This window comes from Merops nubicus, unplaced genomic scaffold (assembly GCF_000691845.1).
Source record: "Merops nubicus isolate BGI_N331 unplaced genomic scaffold, ASM69184v1 scaffold47845, whole genome shotgun sequence".
Classification (NCBI taxonomy): Eukaryota; Metazoa; Chordata; class Aves; order Coraciiformes; family Meropidae; genus Merops; species Merops nubicus.
Window position 1 is genome coordinate 776 of NW_008612511.1, and position 17,323 is coordinate 18,098.

General features: G+C 45.0%; 2 protein-coding genes across 2 annotated transcripts; one reads left to right on the forward strand and one right to left on the reverse strand.

The window, feature by feature from the left end:
- The first annotated feature begins 1,062 nt into the window (after positions 1-1,062).
- LGALS3 (lectin, galactoside-binding, soluble, 3) lies at positions 1,063-3,418 on the forward strand. Its single transcript, XM_008941556.1, has 5 exons — positions 1,063-1,080; positions 1,394-1,723; positions 1,948-2,036; positions 2,270-2,438; positions 3,263-3,418. The coding sequence occupies exons 1-5, from the start codon at positions 1,063-1,065 to the stop codon at positions 3,416-3,418; spliced, it is 762 nt and encodes a 253-aa protein (XP_008939804.1).
- Positions 3,419-5,713: 2,295 nt separating this feature from the next.
- Positions 5,714-17,145, reverse strand: DLGAP5 (discs, large (Drosophila) homolog-associated protein 5; the record flags this gene model as incomplete). Its single annotated transcript, XM_008941557.1, has 12 exons — positions 5,714-5,836; positions 7,714-7,763; positions 8,015-8,180; positions 9,578-9,635; positions 9,993-10,242; positions 11,406-11,625; positions 12,792-12,884; positions 14,317-14,477; positions 15,080-15,165; positions 16,158-16,287; positions 16,367-16,488; positions 16,844-17,145. Coding segments are annotated over 12 exons (1,761 nt in total), but the record flags the coding sequence as incomplete, so codon positions are not given.
- Positions 17,146-17,323: the final 178 nt, after the last annotated feature.

Here is a 17,323-nt window from a genome sequence, read left to right on the forward strand (position 1 = left end):
ATAACAATTAGTAATAGGATGGCAAATCAATATGGTTACCAATTAGAGTAACCATAATTAAGCTTAACAACTATTGGTGTGGTAAACAGGAGTTCTGTGACCCAGCTCAGGGGAAGAGAGAGAGGAAGGAGAAAGTTCCAGATCAGGACTTGCTGACTCTGGTGACATCTCGTGGGTCTGGTTCTTTCATGGTCACCGTGGAGGAGGTGGTGGAGGCACCAGCACAGTGTGTTACTGTCCTTTTACCCCCTCCTGGGGTGGGGATGTCCCCTAATCCACGTGGGAATAGCAGAGGGTGGTAACTGATCTACGGGAAAGGTGCAAGAGGGTGGTGAGCACCTTTCCCCTGTGGGTGAGAGGAGGAAGGGTGGCATTAACCCTTTCCCCCCATTGAGCTGGGAGTGGCAGAGACCCTGTATCAGACTCCTGCTGGATGATTTTTCTGCTAAGGTGCACAGGCCACCCCCAGGCTGGTGTGAGGAGACAGGGAGGAACCTCCTTATCTCCAAGGGGTAGGCATGGGCCCGTGCAGGGAGACAGGGCTGCCCATCCTCCCATGCATCCCTCCCCTCCAGGAGCAGGCAGGTGTCACAATGCTGCTTTCACCACACAATGTTTGAGGCAACCCTGTAGGAATCCTGCTCCCACAATTAGCTACCAAGGCTGACAGAGTTTCACCATCTGTAAATACTGCTCTTAATCACTATGTCTTGTTTCTGCTTATTTTAACCTTCAAGGTCACTCCATCCTTTAGATTCAGGGACCTTCCATTCTTGCTACCCTGCTTTCAGACCAGTTCTTCATATCCTTATTCAGCCCAACAGTTCTTAACTTCATCCTTCTGGCATCCTGTGCTGGGGTCACCCCCCCAGCGCTGCCAAAACACCCGCAGGCCTGGCACAGGGGTTTTTGGGGTAGATAAAGGTGAGCTCCACCTTGACCTGTGCTTCTTGGAGGATGAGGGTGCTGATGTGGGCTGTGATGCTGCGTGAGCAAAGAGCAAACACCCAGTGAAAACCTTAAATTGATTTAAAAGTCCTTTGTCTTTTTGTTTTAGGGAAGATGTCGGAGGGTTTCTCTGTAAGTATGGAGTTGTTTAAAATAGCAGGAGGGCTGTGACTGACACGGGACCTTCAGCAGGGGTGGGAGTGGGGCTTCACTAACCTGCACAACTCCCCAAACCCACTCTGGCTACTTTGGCATTTACTGGTTTCCTGGGAACCTCACCCCAGGCACTCACCCCCCCCCATCCCACTGCTGGGGAGCAGTTGAGCTCTTGCTCTCGTCACACAGTGTAGGCTACAAAAGGGTGGGGGGGGCTGGACGACTGAACCTGACCCCAGGACTGATGTCACTCACCTAACCCTCCTTCTCCTCTCCCTTCTGTGCCCAGTTATCCGACGCCTTGCCCACCAGCAACAACCCCACCCCCTCTGCCCCCCAGCCCCAAGGCTGGCCCTCCTGGGGGAACCAGCCACCAGCTCCTGGGGGGTTCCCCATGTACCCTGGCCCTCCGGGGACCTATCCTGGAGCACCAGGACCTTTTCCTGGAGCCCCAGGGCCGTATCCAGGAGGACCAGCAGGACACGGGCTGTATCCAGGAGCACCTGGAACATTCCCTGGAGCACCAGCAGGACCAGGGCCATATCCTGCCCCAGGGCAGCCACCCAGTGGCCCTGGATTTGGGCACCCTCTTCCACAGGGGGGACCGTCTCCTCCCATGGTAAGGGCTCCATCATATTACGTGGGTTTCTGTGTCTTCGCTCTCTGGTTTTGCAAGGACATGGGAGGGACCTGGGGATGGCTGTCCCCAGGAAGGGTGGGATGGGATGTCACTGTGTCTTGGGGCTGCCCTGGCGGGTTGGTCACACCAAGAGCCAGCTCGTGCCTCAGCATTTGGCTTTTCATGTGCTTCATTGCTGACACCAAATGCCTGTTGTCTCCCAGAAAGTACCCTTCGAGCTGTTCCTGCAGGCAGGACTCGTGCCTCAGCTGCTCATAACCATCACAGGGACCATCAACCCCAACCCAAACAGGTACTGGGGGGGCCCAGCACCAAGGGTGGGGGGGGTTCTGTGGGGTGTTGCTGGACAGAGCAGGGGGCCTGGTGTCAAACCAAACATTACACAGAATGACTGTGTAAATGTCCTCTCGTTGCCTAACGGGCTCTAGGAGTTTTTTCTGTCCACTTGCTGCTACTTTAGCAGGCTCTGTTACAGAGCCCAGGACTTTCGTAGAAACCGTGGTGATGCTGGAACTGTCCTTGCAGGTTTTCAGTGGATTTCAAGAGAGGGAATGACATTGCCTTCCACTTCAATCCCCGCTTCAAGGAAGACAACAGGAAAGTCATCGTCTGCAACTCCATGTTCCAGGATAACTGGGGAAAGGAGGAGAGGACAGCTCCCAGGTTTCCATTTGAAGCTGGAAAACCCTTCAAGGTAACAAAAAAAACCCCCAAAACTCACTCTTAGTGTGCCAACAGCACCTGCTGGGAGGGGTTGGTCAGGGATGTGTCATAAGACTCTAAGGACCTTGATGCTTTTGCACAGGAATCAGCTCCCAGAGATGCTTCTGGGGCAGTTGCCCGTTGTGCTTCCCTGGCTGACCAGCACAGTGGGTCTACAGCACCTCCCCTGCACTTCCCACCCCTCCTGCAGGTTCAGATGTCCCGGGTATAACTCCACCTCCCTCCTGCTATTCTCATGTGGCACTAAATCCTCATTTACACCATCCTTCTGCAGCAGTTGTTGGGCAGGTTTCTATAAAGCATGTTCCCTGTTATCAGTCAAGCTGTATTCATGAGCTTTTTCTCCCAAGTTTGGTGAGAAGGCAGCTCTCACTGTGAACCATGGAATCAGAGAATGTCTGGGCTGGAGGGGACCTCCAAAGGTCATCTAGTCCAACCCCCTGCCATAAGCAGGGACATCTCCAACTAGATCAAGCTACTCAAAGCTCCATCCAGCCTGATCTTGAATGTCTCCATGGAGTACTGCTGCTTAAAAACACCATCACAGTCACGAGGAGACAGGAACTAGGGACTAAAACACACAGGAGGAAGAGCACAGCAGAGCTCTGGGGAAGGCAAAGGTCGCTTGGTGTTCTTGCAGCTGAGTTGCTGCACCAGCCTGTCCACATGCCACCGGGCAGCACTCAGCTGGCAGCAACCTACAGCCAGCTCCAGCCTGCTCAAAGTTGTGGCTTAAAACTCCTTCCTAGAGCAAGTCTGATGGTTATCTTTTGGCTGATTTGGGTTCTTTTCCAGCTCCAGATCCTTTGTGAGGTGGATCACTTCAAGGTGGCGGTGAACGACGCTCACTTGCTGCAGTACAGCTTCCGTGAGAAGAAGCTGAAGGAGGTCACCAAGCTCTGCATTGCTGGGGACATCACCCTCACCAGCGTCATGCCAACCATGATATGACAGCAGTGGTGCAGTGCTCAGGCAAACTTTGTGCTCTTAACGTGGCTGTCAGAGAAATGCCTCCTTATGTGAATACTTGGAGGTAATAAAACGTGCTTTCATGAGTAACATTTGTTTTCAGTATCTCAAAAGGCACAAGATCCTCCAGCAAGCTGAGTTCAAAGGTGGAGATGTCTGGATTCTTGCTGCAGAGTCAGAGGATCTCTCTGACAACGGGTGACAAGCAGGCACTGTTTGATTTGTGCAGGGAAAGGAAGTGGTGACACACTGCTGCTGGCCCTGGGAGCCACCATCCACCCCATCTCCTCCAAGCACCAGAGAGCAGTCACTGACCTGAGAGGTTTAGTCCTGGTGGCTCTGCTAGAGACAGCACTTGTTCCTTTTTCACTGGAGACATCAAAGAGCACAGCCAAGGACTGAAGTTCCCTGGCCAGGGCAGGAGGAGCCTCGTCAGGCTGTGAATGGGCTGTAAGTCACAGCAGTGTCACCTCTAGGAAACACGGGAAAAATGGGGAAAACTCATAAGCCTCTGGTCCTGACTAGAATGAGGTATTTAAGGGGGTTCAGTGCTGGAGGAAGCAAAATCTCTCCCCCTAGACAGTGGCTAGAAAAGTTACTGCTCTTTTTTCAAAAGCCCATTCAAAAGCCCAAATCAACATGTGCTGAGCACACTTCCCACCCAAGGGAGAGCTGATTTAGACAACTGTTAAATACTCCCTGGAACAGGTCACCAGCCTCATGCTTCTCTCCCCTCATCTCTTCTGCATGAGTCAGGACTAGTTTCAAGGGTGGGGAAGTTTATTGGCACATTCACCTCATGAGTCAGGCTGGTAAAAAAAAAACCAGAAAGTATGTTCCCTTGAGCTGTGAGTCATTCCCCTGGTCTTGTCTGCAAAACAAGAGCAGCACAATGGCCACTGCTGAAGTTTCCAAGGATCTCTTTGACGTGGCTCATTCTCTTTTATAACAGCTGCTTCGTTTGTACTTGGAGACGCCAAGTCACAAGCAGTGTTGGAACTTCCAGCAGATGCAGGAGCCTAGACCAACACCCTGCTAACATCTGCTTTAATGTAGATGTCAGAACTCCCTCATCCCTGCTATTCATTGCACAATGCTGAGAACTGAACTCATTAAGAGAGGTTATATGTTTGCAGCTCCCCATATAACCAGAGTTTAATGATGAGCAAAGTTGATTCGAGCACCATGACACCAAGTCACATTAGTTTCCTCCTTTTATTTCAGTGTCATCAGTACACAGATCCCAGGTTAAAACTGAAGGTTTTAGCTCCCCCAGCTGTACTGGCAACTTTTCTCTGCTGAGGGAGCTGAATTTCCTTTGCTTGGTTTAAAGGAAAGGCTGGAAGAATGCATCACATATGGTCACCATTAGAAGCAGCAGCTCAGTCAGGTATTTGTTAAAAACACAACTGGAGGCACCAGTGAAATATGAAGTTTATATAACTGCATAAATATATTACAGATAAGGAATTAGATGTGAGAAGAGGCTGAAGTTAACCTGTCAGCTGTTCAGGTAATGAGGTTAAGAGATTTCACATGAGAAAACAAAGAGAGAATAGTTTGGTTTGAAGCTACTTAAGATACTCAATAGAAAACTGTGTTCCTAAAGGAAATAATGCCTATTTTAATACACTGTCAGGAAAAGATATTATCTGACTTGGAAATCCTTGTTCTGAGATAGTTTATACTGTTACAAAGTGGTTGTTAAACACCAGGGAAGACTTCCAGGAGTCAAACCATCAGCAGCTGCTGCTGAGGCAGTTGTCAATGCACAGAATCCTGGAGCCTGAGGGTGCACCAGTACCAGCACCAGTAGAAACTGTGAAATGGTGCTATGGGGAGGGCAACGGGCTGAGTCTTACACCCAGAAAGTGCCCTTGCATCAGAAACAGGGCACAGGTAGAGCTAGACTGGTAAAGGAAGTAAAGGTCAGGACAGGGAAACTTAAAAGATGAGTCATTTTACAACTTGAAGTAGAGAGAAAATACATGAGATTAGACAAAAATAGTAAGTATTTCAGGTTGTATTTGAATATGCAAACATTGGACAGAGCAGGTTTAACCAGCAAACACCCTGCTAGTGATACCCAGCAGTACTGGCAGTGCCTAACAACTGCACCATAAAAACTACAAAACAGTTCAGTAAGTTCCACTACAAAATACTACAGGCAGTCCACATGCTCAGAACACAGCTCAGGGGTGGCAGAGTACATTCCAGACATCTTCTGTGGGCTTTTGCTGAAGGTAATTTACACATTTTTGAACTTGAGGTCCCTTCTTATTTTTCCCCCGTGGCAGACAGGGGAGAAAATACAATGAGGTCGGTGAATGCTTCAGCTGCTGCCAGCTCCTGGGCTTTGCTCTTCACTGGAGTGAAGGGGAACTCAGCATCCAGCATGGGCTGTGGGAGACAGCAGAGTGAGAAGTCAGTGTTTGAGGAACAGTTACCTCCCTTGCAAAGCACTGCTGCAGTGACACACAAAGTAAGCTAATGACAAATTCACCTTTCTCTAATGATATCTGCATAATCACCCGAGCAACAGTAATTACTGGCAGGCAGGTTAGGTCTGTGAGGTGTCCACCTAGTTGAGTGGCCACCTCAACATGATGGGACACAAACCAGCAGAAGATGCTTGAGAAGAGGACAGGAGGAGCACGGAATTCTCTTGCCTCTCACTCAGCTACAGACACATCACAGATTTAGAATAAGAGAAGTTCAGATCCCTCAGGCAGAGCTGCAGCCTGCAGTGATTCAGATGTCCTAAGGGGAACACCCTCCTACAAAGAAAGGCTAAGAGAGTTGGGCTTGTTCAGCCTGGAGAGAGAAGGCTCCAGGCAGACCTTCTTGTGGCCTTGCAAAACTTCAGTAGGCCCTATCAGAAAGCTGGGAAGACTTTTTATCAGAGGCTGTTGGGACAGGACAAGGGCTGATGAGTTTAAAGAGGGAGATACAGACTAGATAGAAAGAAGAAATTATTTGATGCTGAGAGTGGAGAAACTCTGGCCCAGCAAGTTTCTGTGCCAGCTGATTCAGTTTTGGGTCCCTCACTCCAAGGATCTTGAGGGGCTGGAGTGTGGCCAGAGAAGGGCAACAAAGCTGGGGAAGAGTCTAGAGCCCAAGCAAGTGTGGTGAGGAGCAGCTGAGGGAGCTGGGGGTGCTGAGCCTGGAGCAAAGGAGGCTCAGGGGAGACCTTCTGGCTCTGCACAGCTCCTGAGAGGAGCCTGGAGCCAGGTGGGGATTGGGCTCTGCTCCCAAGGGACAAGAGATAGGACAAGAGGAAATGGCCTCAAGTTGCCCCAGGGGAGGCTGAGTTTGGATATTTGGAAAAACATCTTCCCTGAAAGGGTTGTTAGGGCCTGTCCCAGGCCGCCCAGGGCAGTGGTGGAGTCCCCATCCCTGGAGAGATTTAAAAGACATGGAGATGTGGTGCTGAGGGACATGGGTCAGTGGGGACTTGGCAGTGCTGGGTTAATAGTTGGACTTGGTGATCTTAATGGTCTCTTCCAACCAAAAATATTCTATGATCTATGTGAAGATGTCCCTGCTCACTGCAAGGGGGTTGGACTAGCTGAGCTTTAAAGGTCCTTTCCAACCCAAATCACTCTGTGACCCCGACTCTATACTAATATGTGATGGCTTATACATGATACTGTTTCCAAACCACGTGCTGCTCTAAGTACCATGACAGTCCTAACAGAAATCTTGCAAGTTTCTTTCCAAATATGAAATGAGAAGTGAATGTGTGGTCCATTTCAAGCAGTGATCCATATTTCAAAGAGGACTTTTCACATAAGACCAAGGAAACTCTATAGGAAAATTTTTTTTAACAATTTGGAATTCTTTGCACACCTGGCTTCCCCTGTTGAATCTTACTTCCAGTTCCAAAAGTTAAAGCTCTGAAAAGAGGGATGAGAGAGAACTGAAAGATGCCCAGAAGAAATTAAGAGGAAAAACACCAGCCCATTCATGATGTTAATAAATATTTACCAGGAAACTCACAAGAAATACAATTTAAATGATCAATCTGATATGAATCAGACATTCTTCTGTTACAAAAGTCTCAGTTCATCCTATACTCATCATGTGCAATAAGAAATAAGTGAGCCCAAGCAAGGAGACAGGATTTGTGGCTGTATTTGAGTAAGTTGTGTGAACTGGCTTGATAACCATCTTAGAGAGTTTAATTTCCCTCGTGCAGGAACTGATTCTGCAGGGCAGGTTCACAGCACTGTAACATGCAGATTGGTTTAGTCAAATAAACTTCAAGGTCAACTTACCATACCAAAAGGATTTCTGCCAATGGATATCAAATCACTACATGAAACATCTGAAAAACATGAAAATTTTTTTAAAAGTTAGCCTGATGCTGCCAAAACTGAAAAGAGAAATTGTTTTCTGCATTTACTGGGAAAACAATTTAACATAAATCATAGTGGCTAAAGGAGGTTTTGCTCCCAGCATACATAGATTAGAGGACAAGGATTTCAAAGAGTAACTTGGACTGTTCCAAACATTAAAACTAACACCAGGCCCCAGCAACACCACACAAACTGTGCTAAGCAGCTTCCAGATATGCACCTGTCTGATGGATTTTTTGTCCTCCAGATTGAACAAAGTTAGTCTCTGTGCAGGTCTCCTTCTCTGGGCTGTGCATGACAACATCTTGTCCTTGTTCTGCAGCAGATAGTTCCATCTCTTCTGTGCCATCCATTACTTGTAATTCACTGCTGGAGTTTTCCAGCGCCTGAAAAATAGGAATTGAACACTTCCAGGGATGCAGCATCCACAGCTTCCCTGGGCAACCTGTTCCAGTGTCTCACCACCCTCAGAGTGAAGAACTTCTTCCAAATTTCTAATCTAAAACTACCTTCCTCCAGTTTGAAGAAATTACCCCTCGTCCTATCACTACAAGCCCTTGTCAGAAGTCCCTCCACAGAGGGAGGCCCCCTCCAGATACTGGAAGGCCAGTCAGCTTTTGATGCAGAGAGCACAAAGCCGAAAAGGCAGCCAGCACATGCAAGGGGTCTGAGTGCACAGAAACCAGTGTGTCTTTCTCATGTCAAACCAGGTCCACATATCTGTTCTACAGGTCTTAGGGACAATGCAAGGGAGACAGGCTTTTAACTCTAGCCACTGTACAGGGCACAGGCAGGACAAGGCTCACAGCTCAGCACTGTGATCCCTTTCACACAAACTATTTCCCAAACACCCTGGTGATCTTGATAATCTCTTCAGAGTACAAGAGAAGGTCTTCCACAGGAAAGAAGGTTTTGAACTTGAAGTGCCAAAAATATTCTGAGGATGTTCTCTAATGAGACTTTACCTCAAGACAAACCTATCAGCAGTACTGAAAGTTAAAGATTAGCAGAGTTTCATTCAGAAAGGAATATTAGCAAGTAATTTCTCATTTGACAGGGAAAGGATGAAGTTAAAGGCATGTAAGAACAAATCAGTAACTAAGATTTAAAAAAAAATATATTATATGCAGGGGGAACAACTACTGTAGTCACATGCAGATCCAAGCAGTAACAAATACTATTAAAATACTCCATTTCCAATGAAAGGTACTAAAGGATGAGGACCTGCAAAGCCCTGGCTTTCACTACGTAGCACAGTATCATCTAAACTAAGGAGACCCACTTCCTCTGTTTTTTTTTATGGCTACTCCAATGTAGGCATGTCACCAAGTCCTCAGACATTTCAGAGCATGGATTTTCAAACTCTGATATTTACATTAATAAAATAACACTATTCTTGCCATACCTTTAAGCAATGTGACAGCCCAATGCTCTGCTGTGGCAGAATACTGTTCCCTTCAGCCATGGTCACAGAATCATAGAAACATTTTGGTTAAAAGAGGTCTTTAAGATCATCAAGTCCAACCATTAACCCAGCACTGCCAGGTCCCCACTAAACCACATCCCTCAGCTCCACACCTACATGGCTTTTAAATCCACCATCACTTCCCTTGCACAGCCTGTACCAGGGCTTGACCACCCTAGCAGGGAAGAAATCTTTCTAATGTCCAGCAGAAGATATGTTGAGGATTTTATCAGAAATCCAAGTGTCTGGGGCCAATAAAAAGATTTTTTTTCCTATTAACAATATTTAAAGCACATATGTGAACTGTGCATGACTTACCTTGGCTCCCTCTGCAGTGCCAGCAACAGGACTGTGCTCTTCTGCAACTACAGGAATACTGAAAGAGAAACCAAAATGTTTCCAATCTTCTCAATCATCTTCATCAACTACCTTAAATCATCTTTTGACTTGCCCAACTGATCTTACAATTTGTTCTGCAACTACTCTTGTTTGGCACCGGTCAACTAGATCAAATTTTCTGGGCAAAACCCAAGCTTCTATCCCAGCAGTGAAACTACATTTGGGCAAAGCTCTTAATATTTGCTTGAGGGAAGGAAAAGACACAAGCACTTCACATTCTTTATCATTGCCAAATTGAAAGGCAACATCTATTGGGTATTGATGTTAGTTCTTTCAGTTAAAAGCACAAAATGATTTGTCCAAAGTTAATTAAAAGCTGTCTTAGCATGTCTACCTTTGTTCAAGAAAATGATCAGGGAGTTTTTCCAGTGGGGGTGTTTTTCCAGTGGGGGATTGAGGCATTTTCAAATTTTGTGCTGGGTGGAAGCCTTTGAGCACCGGTGTGGTTTGGTTTGCAGTTGTATCCTCAGGGTTGTGAAGCACAGAAGGAATGCTCCGAAGCAAAGCTCTGCTGGATGATCTTGGAGTTGCCAGTTTTCCAGAAGTCTGCTGGAAAGATCTGCGAGGTGTCTTTGAAAGCAGGCCTGAAAAAAGCATTTAATGTTTCATTACAACAGCAGCTTCCAGAAGAGGAATGAACTGTTTGAATTTGAGCTAGGAACACAATTGTTTTCTGCTTACTGAACTGCCTTGTACAAATATTATACTGAAATCTTATTATTCCTACAAGAAGAAATTGAAAAACGATGAGAAGAGTAGGTCAATAAATCACAAAACTACCAGAACTTCAGCTAAGCTACTTAGTAATAACTACCCCTTCACAAAGAACCTGAAATAGGGAGACTTGCTCTTCTGATTATAAAGTCCACCTGGTAAAAGCTGTCATTAATTTCCATCTTTCACACTGGATGACTTTAATAGAATTCAAAATACACAGATTCAGAATTGATTCTTGTAACAGATTCTCTGCTAGAGCTTGCTCAAACCCAGCGTTGCTCAAAGCTTTTCAGGCCTCCTCTACTAAGAAGAGGCATACAAAAAAATCACTAGTCTGGTGATGAAGAAAGAGATTTTAAAAAAAAAGAAAATTAAATGGGAAATTCAAAGTCAGCTTATGAAATAGAAATGGGAGAGAAGCAGAATGGCTCCCAAAGAGTCAAGAATTACTGGAGATACAGCTTCATATAGATTGCAGGAAGATAAGATAGTGAAAATGAAGTTATACTTTAAGCATCTGCTAAAATATCCCAACCTATTAAACAGCTTTTACAGCAGACTGGAATTCTGCTACAATCTTGTTGAACATGAATACAGATTATGAGTGTACTTTGCAGCTTTGAAGACAGCACTGCAAGAGATTTAGTTTAAAAAATCCAATTCCTGTCTTCCAAATGGAGGATGTTAGCCTGCATTGACTTGGATGAACAGGTTCAGCCACACCTGAGAACACTCAGGTTAAAACTTCTTGTTCAGATTAAAACTCCATTGTTTAACACACAGTGAAAATACACAAGCCAGCTGCTCTTACCTCTCTAAGCAGAGATTTCATGCTGCCATAATCACTCAAATCAATACATTCATGTTGAACAGTTTACTTTGGATCCCTGACATAATCAACCACTGAAACACTGTGTCCAGTACTGGAGCTGCGTCCAGCATACACACCATAATTCCTCTCCCCAGTGAGACTGGTTAAACTCCCAGCAGTACTTTCAGCTCACAGAAATCATGATTATGCTTCACCCACCTGGAAAGTTTTTCACAGGGCTTTCAATTCGGAAAAATCCCGCTTCAAAAACCACTTTTTCTACTTCTGGTGGTTTCTCCTGCTGTGGAGCATCAACAGCTCTGTCGTGCTTCATCTTATCCCTCATGGCTGCTTTCACAGCTGCCAGCCGGACCCGGGCAGCTGCTCGCCCAGCTGCCTCCAGCTTTGGTTTAGACACTCCACCTGCAGCAGTCTTCTTCTGAAACAGCAGAGAAAGTCCAGGTCACATCTGGAGGCTATGGACAGAAGCCACTGGCCATGAACACAGACCACAAGAGGTAAGGGACATGCTGAAGACAAGGCCCCTGTTCATCTCCAGGATCTCTTGCGCTGCCATTCAGTTATTAAGCTTAGTTTGTGGTGACAATATTAAGGATATATTGGGTCTGCAGTTCATAAATATTCAGTACAACTGTTTTCTAACTCTGGTGAATGTTTTTTGAAACCAGTGAGGTCCAGAGACTCCTAGTGGCAGAGAGACAAAGAGACCACAGGACAGGCACCAATCAGTCAGTGAAGTCTCTTCTGGCATCAATTTTTCAAAGGAAGTTTTGTGTCTTGTGCCATCTGTAGGGTTCTGACATCTACAGGCAGCTCACACAAATTATATTCCCTCCAGTTTCCTATGCCTGGAGTTTCTTGTCAACCCTAATATCATTTCATGATTATCTGAGCAGTCTCAAGGAACTCAGTGGAGATTAGGCAATATGGGATATGTCTTGCTGTGCAGTCATTAGATGCAATCATGTATTCAAAGCCAAAGAGCAGATAAAATACCTTACATTAAAGCTTATTTTGCAATAAGCAATAACTTATTTTTTAGCTAGTGTCAGATCCATTCATCCTTAGAGAACTAGTAGTTTAATGCTTCCCATGATGCTGTCTTAATGGGACACCATTATAATTTAGGACTCGTGGCTCAAAGCTGGCAGTCACTGCCAAATTCCTGCATGGCTTCCTTTCCAGTGATGTCAGTGTCAACACCAGTGGCCCAGATGAAGTGTTCTACATATGAGGGGTAAATTTCTATTCTAAATTTAATAGATTCGTCCTACTAGCAAAGAGCCCAATGACTCCAAAAGTCACTTTTAATTCTTAGTTCTACCCTCTCCAGCCAAAAGAGGTAACTAATATGACAAACACCAAATAATACAAGTGTGCTTGGGAGATGTAAAGGAGAAGGGTGGCTGTTGAGAGGAGTTTCACTGAATTTTTAAACATTAACACCTAAAGAAGCCATGCTGTAGAAGGAACTTCCATGTAAGAAGAGTATTCATTACTGCAGTAGCAGCATATTAGTGTTTTGAGATATCACACTGTTCCATCCTGATGCCTTAGGAGACATGCTTTAGGGACTAGTCATACCTGGACAACTGCTTTGCTTGGGACATCAAGTGGTTGCCACTCATTGTCTTGAAGCTTCTCCAGATTATCAAACTTTTTATTCACGTCTTTGATCTATTGGAAAGCCCCCAAAAAGTCCAGGTTTAATAGTCAAAACTTAACTGATTGACAATATCTCATTTGTTTCATAAGAAATTTAAGCACAGTTATGCATTAAAATACTTTTTCTTTAAATACAGAAGTAATTTAAACCACCAACCAACATAAATATACAGGTGCTCATACAGCTGACACAAAGGTTACACTAACACACGCAACCTCCAGGTTAGGTGCCAAGGCTGCTCTCATTCCTGCAGTTTAAAGGCTAGGAGGGGAGGTATAGAATTGCTAACTAAGATCTAAATACTTAAAATGACAGAGCTGACATCTGACCGCTGGTACTGAACTTGTGACTTAAGTGCCTGTTTAAGGAGAGCAAAAGAAGACATTGCATAAGTCTTTATCCAAACAAGCACCAGCCTTCCCCTAGGTAGGAGACATGCTGTGCAAGCTTGGTTGCTCTCCCAGACTGCTGGCCTGAACAGCTTCCTGATGCAACCTGTTTGTTCATGACCAACTAGCTCTGCAAGCGTTACCTCGTCCCTGACTGATACCCAATGCAAGGGCCCTCTTCTCCCTGTCTCTGCCATGAAGACACTTGCCTCGTTTGTTAACAAAGCCATACAAGGATTATTTATGGACAGCAGGCCAGCTGCTGACCTGACAAGTCCTTCACATCCTCACAGGACACAAACCAAACCACAATGCCAAAAGGGACAGAGTCAGCAATTCTGTTACTCCAAGCTTACCTAATGGAAAAGGTGGGGAGGCCCTGGAGAAACCTGAGCTGCTCCCAGATACATAGTAAGCACAGGTAAACCCTGTTTTTTCAGGCTACTGGTTTTAGCAAAGTTCCCTCACAGCTCTGAAGAAGCAGGTCAAACCCTTATGCTTTCTGGAGGGAATTCAAGACCTATGACTAAAACCTCAACAATAAACCCACCTTTGCATTTAATTTAACTAGTTACAAGTTCCTTTGCTGAATGCTGATTCATAAACACTGTCAAAAGCCCTTTTGGCAATTTAGAACATTACATTTCATTCTGAAACCAATGGAAGCATCAACAGAGAAAGAGAGGCAAAGGTTTTCTACCCTAAGCTCACCCCTAAATGCAGTTGTAGTTTCTGGATTGTTCTCATAGTGAGAGTCACATTGTGACTGCAACCTCACTCCAAACCCCAATAAGACTTGGCTACACACTTTGGTTCCAGAGCAAAACAAGACATGCAGGCCACAGGAAGACACAAGAGATGAACTGGTCCATGAATTATAAATCATAGCTTACCAACTGGTATGATTCACTATCAGAAAGTGTTACACAGAGACCTGCAATTTTTTACTTAAAAAAACAAAGAATCTGAATATTCAAAAACAAACAAAAAAGTTTCAAATTGTTGTTCATAAATAATCCCAACAATTTTAATAGGTTAACAGGCAGGTACATACCTGAAAATAAACCATATCCCAGAATCCATCTAGGTCTGTACAGGTTGTTTCTTTTTCACCTTGTTTAAACTCACAATTATCCACCAGTCCTTCAAACTGTTTAAACCTTTCTGCTATGAGCAGTCTTGTCTGACCCACCGTGGTGCGAATGAGATCTTTGGCTGGCAGCAACAAGAAAACAACAATGTGCACCTTGAAATAATCCAGCATTCCACAAACTGATTTAAAGCAGCATTTGAAGAGTCTGGAATCAGTTCATTGTTTGAACTACGTTTGTCTAGTGCAGACCTGCAACACAATTCAGATGGAACATACCTCTCCACTGAACTGCTCTGAACCTCTTTCAAAATAAATGTTACTACTCTAAGTCTTTTTAAAGATAAGCATTGATGAATCATCTTCATTTTCCCAGGTAAAGTCACTTATTCTACATCAAACTAATTTAAGTTTTTTAAAAGTAGCTTGGTTAAAGGCTCATACATTGAAAAACAGTTAAAACTGACAACAGAAAAGCTCTTTCTGTGTGCATTGTGAATGTTGTTCACTTTAGTGTCAGTGGCACACCTAAGCTTGCCCTCAGGAGATGCCACATGCCTTTTTGTCTTGAGGCAGATACAACTCTAAACTACCTAATACAACTTTTACTAAGCACTGCAGACAGTGCTGTTTTGCAAATATATTCAGATATATATATGTACTTCCCTCTGTCCCCTCTCAGCTACCACGACACCACTTTCTAGTGTCTATAAGAGTTTAGTCTTACCATCCTCTGGCACGTCCAGCTCCAATTTTCCATCCCACTGGAGGCACTGAGACATCAGCCTCTCCGTCTCAGACCGAAGAATGCTCCTAAAGATAAAGGAATAGGGAAAAACAAGGTTCTTGAGAACTTTCTGACTGCTGTCACTACTTGTGACTGTTAATGGTTACTATCCTTTTGCATTCAGAGAAGCTACACTGTCTTTGAGCAGCAGCCAGCAGATTGGTTTAGTTCACTGACTGGCCAACAGGCAATTTATTTCCAACTGCCTCCAAACATTTGATCTTTAGGACAAGGTGTTATGCTCCAGAAATTTACATCCTTTACTTCCACTAACAATAGCAAAGGGAAGATAGGAACATGTGCCCACTCAGGTCACTGCTGATAGACACCAACCACCATAAGCTAATCTTCACAAGATGTCTTGAAACCCACATGAAGGGCTTGAAGTGCTGAGGTTTAAACCCCCAGCCTTGAGGGAGGGTTGGCACATGGATGATGGCCACAACCAGGCAGGAAAGCCCCTCCTGATTGGTTTTCACCCAGGCTCTGGCCAGCCTTGGGTGGGAACTGATAAGGAGATCACCACCAGGTGCCCCCACCTTCCACATTCACTTGGAGGTGGGGCAAGAAGCCACCTCTGTAAGAGCTGACTCTGGTTACAGTAGAGTTGGGAGGTGTGCTTGCATAGTGGATGTGCTGTGTGGGGACTGTGGCTCTTGGGAGGGCTCCCTGACTCTTCATGGCAAGTGGAGTTCCCAGGATGGCAGGGCCAGAACATGAAGCTGTCTCTGAGTCCCTGCTCTATCCCTGGGCTCCTGGCCTGGCTGCTCCCATCTCCCATGGCTTGGCTCCTCACCTGGCTGCTCCCATCTCCATGTCCCCTGTGGTGGGTGAGTGCATGGACTTGTTTCTCCTCTGGCTGTCTGGCACTTTGGGTCTCTGGTGTGTGATGTGGGAGCAGAGGGAGGAGTTCGGCTGCTTGTCTACCCCTTAATGATAATATTGTTCTATGTTGGGCAAGTGGTCAGCAGAAGGCCTCAGAACAGGCAACAGGGAAATGAAACAAATGAACACAGACCTGAAATAGGGCACATCATGCTCTTGCTCTCTGACATCTTCTGGCTCTATTTCAAGCACTGTTGTACCTGTAGAGACAGGAATTGTTTCACTTGATCTCTGAATGGAAGCTTTTTCATCTGATTCACTTCCTGAAAAATATGAAAGGCGTTTGTTCAGAATCTGGTGAAAATTGAAAACATTAGAATAAAGTAAATGTAAAATTTCTACCTTTTTGTCCTTGCAAACTTGTAGTGGTTTGCTGTTCTTGAATGTCTTTACCAGCAGGTGAAACCTGACTTTTTGTATTGGGTTCTTGTGCCTTGGCTTCACTGGATTTTTCAGCTACATTACTGGAAAGAAACAAAAAGTACAGTTAAGAGTTAAGATATTTGATGTCAGGTTCTCAAAGTATGGCCAAATACACAGGAATGCACAATTTAAAAGCCAATCCTACACAGAACTCAAGCAATTCCTAGTAAAATTAATAAACCTGTGCAGAGATATATATGGCAAGTCCTCAAAATATGGAGCTGCTCTACTTCTAAAGCACAGAGTGATGGATTATATTGCTCTCTTCCCTGTTGTATTAGCTTAAGCAATGACAGCGATCATCATGATGATTTAGACATACATTAGAAAGATGTCTTCTGTATCATCACAGAGAGGTTCACTTGCAATTTAGGCCATTAGAAGAAAGAATCTTACACTGGAAATTCTGAAAGATTCCAGCAGCCAGTAGGTGTCAAAAATGCATTTGCCTTAGAAGGACTCATAGGTGTAACTTTGTAGGTTGCTAATCCATTCAGTGGCTGAAACACAAAGTTCTGAGGTGCAAAAGAACGTGTTCTGGGTCTCCCTGGAGCAGAATTGGTTTTGTCTTCTGCTGAGGTTTGTTCCTGTTGAAGTTCTGCTGATGCTGAATGTTTAGAATCAGCTGCAGAACTTTTCAGTGCTGGATCCAGTTGAGCATTTTTATTCACTTCATGTTCAGAAGGAATTACCTGTAAGAGCCCAAAGACACATCAAATCAATGAAGAGTTTACTGTAGGCATGGAATGAAGTATAACATGACTGTCTGCAGGAAGGGAAGAGTTTCAGGCAAGTACTTTTCTACAATAGCATATGGGTACAGAAGTCATGATTTACCATTGGGCGAAACTGGACAGGCTGGAGAGCTGGGTGGAG